General features: G+C 42.9%; 1 protein-coding gene across 1 annotated transcript in view; it reads right to left on the bottom strand.

The window, feature by feature from the left end:
- USP10 (ubiquitin specific peptidase 10) overlaps positions 1-9,445 on the bottom strand; it is a 75,695-nt gene that overhangs the window by 16,433 nt on the left and 49,817 nt on the right. Inside the window, exons 5-9 of the mRNA XM_011971422.1 lie at positions 5,076-5,167; positions 4,408-4,517; positions 3,932-3,987; positions 3,604-3,707; positions 741-840 (exon numbers count right to left, since the gene is read on the bottom strand). Of these exons, the coding sequence (XP_011826812.1) occupies positions 741-840; positions 3,604-3,707; positions 3,932-3,987; positions 4,408-4,517; positions 5,076-5,167 (462 nt within the window). The remainder of the gene's footprint in view (positions 1-740; positions 841-3,603; positions 3,708-3,931; positions 3,988-4,407; positions 4,518-5,075; positions 5,168-9,445) is intronic.

Genomic DNA, 9,445 nt, shown 5'->3' with positions numbered 1-9,445 from the left:
CAACAGGCGCAACGCCGCTGGATCCACGGCAACCAATCGCAACAGGCGCAACGCCGCTGGATCCACGGCAACCAATCGCAACAGGCACAACGGCACTGGATCCACAGCAACCAATCGCCAACAGGTGCACCACCACCGGATCCTTGCTTACATAAACTCCTAGAAAAGACACTCCTGGGATTGACTGGAGAAATGTGAAGATGCTCTGCAAAGTCGATATTACCATGTCATTACAGTTGGTTTTCTCAGTTAGATAAGGGACTGTGGTTATGCAGGAGCGGATTCTCAGGGGATGCTTTAGCACCTGGGATGAACTAGACTGTTAGCTGCAACTTAACTTTGAATCATTCAGGGAAAATGTATGCGTATGTATGTATATATGGACGGATAGATAGGACAGATATAGTACATATATATATACGGTGTGTGTACAGCATCAGAAAATATGCTTAAAACTACACTCAGCAATTATAAAGATATTCATCAAACGATTCTTTCAGCTTTTCTATATGCTTGATCATTTTCCTAATTAAAAGTTGAAGGAAGATGGCAGAAGTTCGGGATAAACTGTAATTTACCTAAATATAACCTTCTCGATGGTGTAAGTTATCGTAAGGAATAAATGCTATTCGAAGGGAAAACAACTGAGGGGCAGGGAAGCAACATAACATATGAGCATGCAACGCTTGTTTACAGCCAACTCTTGCACAACTCTGTGGGGCAAGTGGACCATAACCTACTTTCATTATTTGGTGAGAGAAGCTTCTTTAGGTTCAACATTTCCTCATGAAGTCCATTTAGAATGAAGCCTAAGTATTCCTCAGCATCTTCTTGTCGACCCTGAAAAGGTCAAATATAATCACTTTAGTGTGAACCGATCACTGTCCAAGGCCTGCAGGACATACAGTACTTGCAAAGTCCAATCATGCCTCCTCTGAAATGGAAGATGTAAAGTATTTCCAAACAATGACATGATGACATGGGTTTTCCTTGCATAGCTGAAATCCCAAGAGTAGGAAGAAAAGGAGAAACAGATTAAACACATATCTCTAAATGGGGATTTTTATTATTTATACTTTTCTATATTTTCGAAATTTTCTTCAATAAATATATATTACTTTTTTTTTTTTTTTGAGACAAAGTCTCACTCTGTCACCCAGGCTGGAGTGCAGTGGTGCAACCTCAGCTCAGTGCAACTTCCAGCTCCCGGGTTCAAGCGATTCTCCTGCCTCAGCCTCCCGAGTAGCTGGGACTACAAGTGTGTGCCACCATATCTGGCTAATCTTCGTATTTTTAGTAGAGACGGGGTTTCGTCATGTTGGCCAGGCTGGTCTCCAACTCCTGACCTCAGGCGACCTGCCTGCCTTGGCCTCCCAAAGTGCTGGGATTACAGACATGAGCCACCACACCCTGCCACATTGACTTTATCACAAAAAAGTTACTAAAAAAAAAAAAATTCTGTCTTGGGTAAACAAAATAGAAGACGAAGAACTAGATGTCTAGGGCCAGTTCACTGTTCAACTACTGTTACCACTCAAGCAGTGAACTAAGCAGCCCTATGTCTGCTTCTGTCTGTCTTTGATGACGGACAACTACACGGGAAAGAACTCAAACTATATGTGGAAAAACTCCACTGATTTAAAGCGTTAGCTGTTTTACACATACATCAGCAAAATCATTCACAGATGAGTCACCCAAGAGTTTAATAATCCCACATCAGGAGTGTTTGATTCTGTTACTTATCATCAGTTCATATTTCATTCTTCATAGCACAACTGCCTGTTCCAAGGCCCTGCAAATTGTTCTGTCTGAAGCATCTACTGCATTCAAGTTTACTTGCCCTCTCCAAATAGTAGATGTGGACAGCAGCTGTTCACGTGAGTGCATGCTCTGCACATGTGCAGCAAAGGGCAAAAATTGGCACAGCCAAAGTGTGCTGAAGACTTTTCACAGCAGGCCTGGGTGGCTCTCCTTGGAAAGGCCTGCTTGCAACGTTGGCTGGTGTCTGGGAACTTGGCTTTCAGCAAGGTCCCCATCAGTCCAATAACTGATATGGGATTCTGCCTAAACCTGTTTGCGCAAGCAATGTGCTTTCTGCTAACACTTTTGCTTTTGTTTTGGGAGTTTGGACTTTTGGTTCAAGCTAGGCAGATGGTATCTATGGGACCAGCCCTCAGTAAAAACTCTGGACCCGGAGTCTGTAATGAGCTTCCCTGGGAGGCGGCATTTCACATGTGTGGTCACAGCCTCGTGCTGGAGTAGTTAGGCGCAGCCTTCTGGCTGCACTGGGAGAGGAGTCTGGAGGTTTCCTTTAGGCCCCGCCTCATCTGTCCTTTCCCTTCCTGACTCTGCTTTGCATGCTTTTGTTGTCATAAACCATAGCCACAGGTGTACCAGCTTCTACATTTTCCGAGTTCTTCCTGTGAATCACCCAAACCTCAGGGTGGTCTTGGGGAGCCCAACACATCCCATATTAATGTCACCTTTAAAAGATGCTTTTGTTCATAGCATTATCTCTGTGTATGATTCTAGAGGGCTTCCTGAGCACCCACTTTATTTTGCCTCCACCTGAGCTAGGTGGCCCCATCTGGATTCTAAGGCATCTCTGTATCTTTGTACTTCTCTTGTTGACTATTCATTTATCTCATTCCCTCACTGAGGGCAGAGGGCACACTTTATTCCGTTTCTGCATCCCTAATACCATGTTCCCATTACTTGGGAAATAATTCCAAGCCAATACCAAAAGCTGCATTATAAGCATTTAAAGAGCTTAAAAATCTATGCTGCCCCTGGTGGCATCCTGCTACGATGCCCTCGACATTTACTCTTCTTCAAAGCAAGGAAGCTTCAAGTAAACTTGACCTAAATGGCATTTTTCTCAACCAGTTTTCTCTCTGAATACATCTCCCTAAGCATCATTTCAACTGCTTGTACTCAGTCATCACCAACTCAGTCTGGGAGGAAAGAAATGCTACAGTAAACTGTGCTAAGGGTGGCTCAATTCACTCTCAACAGCCCCAGGGCCTTTTATAAGGGCGCCCTGGCCCCTTGGTCGCATTCCTGTAGTAACAAAATACATGATTTTAAAAAAAATTTAGGTAAAGGAATCAAGTACATCAAATAGCTACTAAAGCGTGTAAGTATGATGAAGACATAAGCTCTTCTGAATACTGCCATCATTCCAGGCCCAATGCACTCCACTCTACCCCAGTGGCATATAGTGCAGTGGTTAAGACAGCTGTCTTGAAAGCTGGGTTGTGCCATGCACATTAGCTATATGACTTCAGACAGTGTATTCACTTCTCTTAATTGTAAGAAGGAGACCATAATCATACTTTATTCACAGAGTCAACTAAGTTAATATACGTAAAGTACTGACAGCAGTGCTTGGTGCGCCACAGAAGTTATCTGAGCAAGGTCAGATGATGAAGAGTGTGAGCAAGGCCACTCTTCAATTCATCCAAGCAATGGACTCTATTATAAACCTACATCTACTTACAGCGCTGGAGACGGAGGGCAAATATCGAATAAGCAACAGTTACCACATAAATACTGGAAAAAAAGGTAACACTTGATCCTAGCGACATGAGAGAAGTCTCAGACCTTTTCAGACAGGCTTGACTTGTTAACTGTCAGGAGTCTGTAAATATATGTGGGCTCAAAGGCAGCTCCCGGGCGAATGTCCCTCACGATTTTATCTCCAAGAGCTGCAATGGAAACAGGACACAGGTTTTCCTAACGACAATGAAGTCACAAATGATGAAAAAAGCAACCTCATCAAAATCCCCCACCCCCTACCCGGCTGAACGCTGAGAATGGCACAGGTGTCCAGACATTTTCTTCCCACCATGAATGAATTTACCAAATTTAAGTCATCTGTCTCCATAACTCCCAATATGTAAGAGCATCAACAAAACTCATTGTTACTAACCTTGTCGAGGTTTTGGAGGTACTGGCATATTAGTAAACTCATTCATTAGCCGAACACTAAACATGGGGAAAAAACATTAAATAGTGCAGTTTTAAACAGTATATATATACTTTTACTAAAGACCTTTGATGGCTAAGTAGAATATCAGCTATACGAGTATAGTAGATTTTAGGTAACCAATGCTGTAATAGCTAGTGAACTCAAGTCTTTTCTATATGCATTTTTGGTCTATTTTAAGTGATATATGCTGGTAAACATTAAAAATATTTTCTACTGAATCTAAAGAACACAGATAATGCTCCAATTCCATTTCTGGTTAACTTCCATATAAAATCACGAACAATCTATTTTTTATAAAAGACAGAATTATAGGACTCACTGGCAGGAAATCAAGAGCTTTACTAAACTATTTCAATTCTAATTATCAGAGGGGAAAAAACCCCACCACATAACACATCCTTCACCACCTTACTTACAAGCTGTCTATCATGGGTGTTGACGTACAAGGCCTTTGCACTTTGGAATACAGAGGAATGAACTTCATCAGGTGGTACATCGGCGGGCAAGCAACCAGTGCCTGCAGTGTCTACATAGTGGCAGTAAGGAAGCGTAAAGGAATGAAACAGACACACCACATTTCCTAAAGGCACGTTTAGCACAAGAACATCTCTGAAAACCTAAGTAGGCTAAGGACATTGAACTACTTAGACACGTCACCACAAAAAGGAATAAACCAAATCATTACTAGGGTAACTTTCCTGTGATGTCCATATGAGGATCTACGAAGCAGTCAATCGTTTGTATTCAAGAACTTGACTTATCCAAGATAGTTCAATGAGTTAAAACCAAATTTCCAGTTGTAAGTGGCTACTCTGCCCTATGATCTGTAACCACTCGAATGAGAGTCAGCTTGTCTGCAGCCCTCATTCATATGCCAACAGATCCTCTCTTTTAGAGGGAGACGGACTGCGGCCAGGAATAACCCTGTTTATAAGCAAGGTAGGCGGACCGAGTCATAATAAACCAGGCTTGGGGATTCAAATGTAGGGCTAGATGGCCCACGGAGGCTGAACTAAGTCCCATGCACCCAAAGGAGGGAGAGCTGCAACACGCTGGCCTTGCGGACGGCGTCCAGGAAGGATACAGCATTAATGTAGCACCAGTTCCCTTTATTGATCAGCCCGCGGGGTTGCAACGACACTGGTTTATGGATTAGGGTTACATTCTCCAGTAACTCTGAAAGAGGGAAGAAGCACATTTCAGAAATCAACGACATCTAGTGAAGAATATTCAAATCATTTCATATGCTCTACTCTGGGAGAGCATTTAAAATCCCTTCAATAAAGCACACATCCAAAGAAAATGCATACTGTTAAGGCTTCATTCAGTTCAACATCAAGTACACTATTTAATGAAAACTTTTCTGAAATTAATCTTTTCCCTTAAACAGCAACATTTAATCTTCCTGGGGGGAACAGAATTAGGGAACACAAGAACTACCTATTTTAATGAGAAACAAAAAAATGTGAACACAGTATCATTACGAGAGAATAGATTTGAGAGATACAGCCTTTTTTCCTTAAACACTGTTAGCCAGGTGTGTCTCATTAGCAGCAAGGCGTCTCAGACACTAGACAGAAAGATGTCTGGGCAGAATCCGTGTCTCGGTCCTCTCTGCATTGCCAGCATCTAATGCTGACCCTACACATCACTGTGCATGTTCACTGGCTGTTCAGGGAGTCAAGATATTCCTTTCAGAGACAACAGTCTCCTACGAATTAAACTGTCCACTAGAAATCCAATTTAGCAACTGTTTTATACACTGTAATTCCCTTATTCCATTCACAAACACGCTGCTTAGCCTCGGGTTCACCCTGAGTGGACATCACTCTTTTTCTGTATTAAAACAGCTGCGAATGTCATCTTTATAGAATTAACCATCAGAAATGCTTTAAAACAAGATCTCCCCCGTCCCACTATGAATCTTCTAATGGTGATGGCTACAATTTATAAAGCCTTCCACACTTAGCACATTCTTTACCATTTACAAATGTTAACTGGCTGGACTTAATCCTTAGTCATCTAGGAGTACCACCACCTTGCCCCTTTCACCAAAAAAGAAACTGAGGCTCCAAAGACTGACTAACTTACCTGTGATCACACAGGAGCCAGGTAGCATAGCCAGGGCCTCAACTCCACAATCTGTAGCCAATTGTACACTAATCATAGAACCCACAAATAGATACACCTACTATGTACCAACAAAAATAAAAAATTCATTTAAAAATAAAGTACAATAAATAAACGAATTGTATATAGGAAAGAAAAACCAAAATGGCATACACTTGATACTAGCATCCATGTAAGGCATTGCTCAAAAATAAGCTTTTCTTTTCTAAACTACATTGTACTGGCAGATCCCAAACTTCGGCACTAATCAAATGAAGAAATTAATTTGCAAAATTCAACACACACACACACACACACACACCCCCTCTCATTCCTTCCTTCCTATGAGAGTAAATGTCCTCTTCCTTCTAACTGAAGAAGCGTAGGGCATCACTTCTGCATAGCTCTTCTTCTGCAGAAAGGAAAACATTACAGATTCTGTGGAATGTGTTCAGTTAGACTAAGTTTGCAAAGCTCCTCTCTCTCTTAATATGGAATACAGAACTGGGCCTTGAAATAAATGAATAATGGATCAGTTACGAACTGAACCCCAAGCCTGCATGTGACGACACCCAGCAGAGACAGCGCCTGTCATGTGGGGGACACTGTGCTAGAAGCTTTGTGTATATTATTCATAATTATCATAAAAACCCTACTGTCAGAGATAGCTACCACCCCCATTTTACAGACGAGAAAACTGAAGTCACATAACAGCTGAAATGACCTGTGAACCTGGGTCTACCTGACTCAAGAGGTTGAGCCCTTTCCTCAATATATGAGAGGTTTCACTTAACAATCCCTTTTATTCCAAGGTTTCAGATACTTACTTTTCCCCACAGGCTTAAAGTCTATTTACAGTAGATTTTTACATTTGTCTTTAAACCATATCATCACAACAGTCTATCATTTCTAGTGTGTGCCACAGAACAGCTACTAATATAATCGCGGTGTTTAAAATGTGCATTTTCAAATAACCATCAATGACGTAAAGGCATAGTGTCTCAAATAAAAACTCTAGCATGATTCCAAGTCTTCGCCGTAGTATTTTTGTATCAAATGACATTTTTTTTTAACCTAACCTTAAGACTCAAAACCTGCTATCTTTCTAACATAGAAACTTCTGTTTTTTTGAGGCGAGTCTTGCTCTATCACCCAGGCTGGAGTGCAGTGGTGCGATCTCGGCTCACTGCAACCTCTGTGTCCTGGGTTCAAGTGATTCCCCTGCCTCAGCCTCCCGTGTAGCTGGGATTACAGATGTGCACCACCACGCCCGGCTAATTTTTGTATCTTTAGGAGAGACAGGGTTTCACCATGTTGGCCAGGCTGGTCCTGGAACTCCTGAGCTCAAGTGATCCACCTGCCTTGGCCTCCCAAAGTGCTTGGATTACAGGCGTGAGCCATGGCGTGGGCACCGGGTAAGCAAGGCACAGAGACGAATGCGAGATGGTCCTCCCCTAGGCGAGCTCGCAGACCAGTGAAGGGACAAACTGTGATGTCCCTGGCTCCAAACACACACTGTACAGGCTAAGCTGAAGGGGTGTTGGGGGATGGGGGATGGGGGAAGGATGCTTAGCCGAATCCAAGAGCCGCAGAAACTCTGGAAAGGTCAGGGGCTGAAGACACCAAATGGAAGCTGAGGAAGAAGAGAGATACTAGAAGGTTCTCACTGGCTGGGGCAGCGGTGCTATCCAGCTAGAGCAGGAATACAACAGGATGAGCAGGTTATTTTTTGTTTCATGTAGTGATGAGTTCAGTTTTAGAGATGTTGGTAAAAGGTACCCAGATGACACCAGTAAATGGTATATTTATATCCAAAGACCAGCAAGTGACTGATTTTTTTTTTTTTTTTGAAACAGTCTCACTCTGTCGCCCAGGCTGGAGTGTGGCACCATCCTGACTCACTCCAACCTCCGCCTCTGGGTCTCAAGCAATTCTTGTGCCTCACCTTCCCAAGTAGCTGGGACTACAGATGTGTGTCACCAACTATAATTATTATTTTAGAGACAGGATCTTGCTTTGTTACTCAGACTGGCGTGCAGTGGCGAGATCACGGCTCACTGCAGCCTCAATCTCCCTGGTTTGACAGATTGATAATTACACAAACATACGCACAGGTCCCCAGAGTACAGGGCTGGAAGGGTAGAAAAGCGAGAAGCGTGCAGGGGCAGCGTGTAGGAGTGAAGACAGTAAGTGGAGGGTGCTCAGCCAGAAGCTGGGCTGAGGAAGGAGACAGGATCATGGGGCGCAAGGAGCTAGGGATCCAGGAGATGCAGCAGCCAAGTTTCTGGGTGGGAGAAGAAGTGAAACACCAACTTTGGTTTTCTTGACGATATGGGAGGAAAGGTCTTCTAGGGCAGAGTCAGGGTGAAGATGCTAGAGGTGGGTGAGACAGGGCTTGAAGACATTCACTCCTGTTTAGCACTGATACTGGAAGGAAATGAAGGAAGCCACCAGGGCCAGGCATACAAGATCTGCCTGAAACTTCCCTTCCTTGTTGACCCATTCGAACAGACTCAAAAACATGCTTTAAGAGTGGAGGCTAACTTCACTCTTAAAAGGAAAGCAGGTGCAGAGCAATCAAGAACTGGCTGCACTCAGCTCTGTCTGAAAACATAGCTTTTTTTTTTTTGAGACAAAGTCGAGAGACAGGGTTTTTGCCACGTTGACCAGACTGGTCTTGAACTCCTGGCCTCAAGCAATCTGCCCGCCTTGGACTCCCAAAGTAGTGGGATTACAGGTGTGAGCCACTGTGCCTGGCCTCCTGTCATGTTCCTAACTGAGTTACGTGCCCAGAATAATCTGCATGGCATGGAAGCTTGACCATTCAATCTCCATGCAATCAGAGGATATATAAATAAACTATAAACCGACTTTTTTCCAGCATTTATTTGTGAAACAGTGTGAACTGGTCAGACAGAAACCTTTAGTTTCTACCTCAACCATTCCCTTAAATCGACGCCAGCTTCCAGTTTGCTTATTTTGAGGCGCAGGCAGGTTAAAAAGCAGTTTCACTGTTTTTCTTCCACAGTATTAAAATCAAGTCTTCTAGCATCACCCAGTGGTTTGTTCAGTAACTGCAAGGAACAACATTTCAGACACACACCTACAAAAGTCAATGAGCACCACCTCTGAAACAGCAGAACAAATGGACCCTCAGGAGATGTACTAGGGAATGTACTCCACCAGCTTTTCTTCAAGCCTTTGACAGTCTTTGAAAGGCCATTCTGGTACAATGTTGTTAAATGTAGAACAAACCTTTACAGACTTGGAAAATATAGAAGAGACACTGAACAACCTAGATTTTTCTTTTTTTTTTTTTTTTTTTTTTTTTTTTTTTTTTTGAGA

Source organism: Mandrillus leucophaeus, unplaced genomic scaffold, assembly GCF_000951045.1.
Source record: "Mandrillus leucophaeus isolate KB7577 unplaced genomic scaffold, Mleu.le_1.0 Scaffold10, whole genome shotgun sequence".
NCBI lineage: Eukaryota > Metazoa > Chordata > Mammalia > Primates > Cercopithecidae > Mandrillus > Mandrillus leucophaeus.
This window is presented reverse-complemented; position numbering and strand designations above follow the sequence as displayed.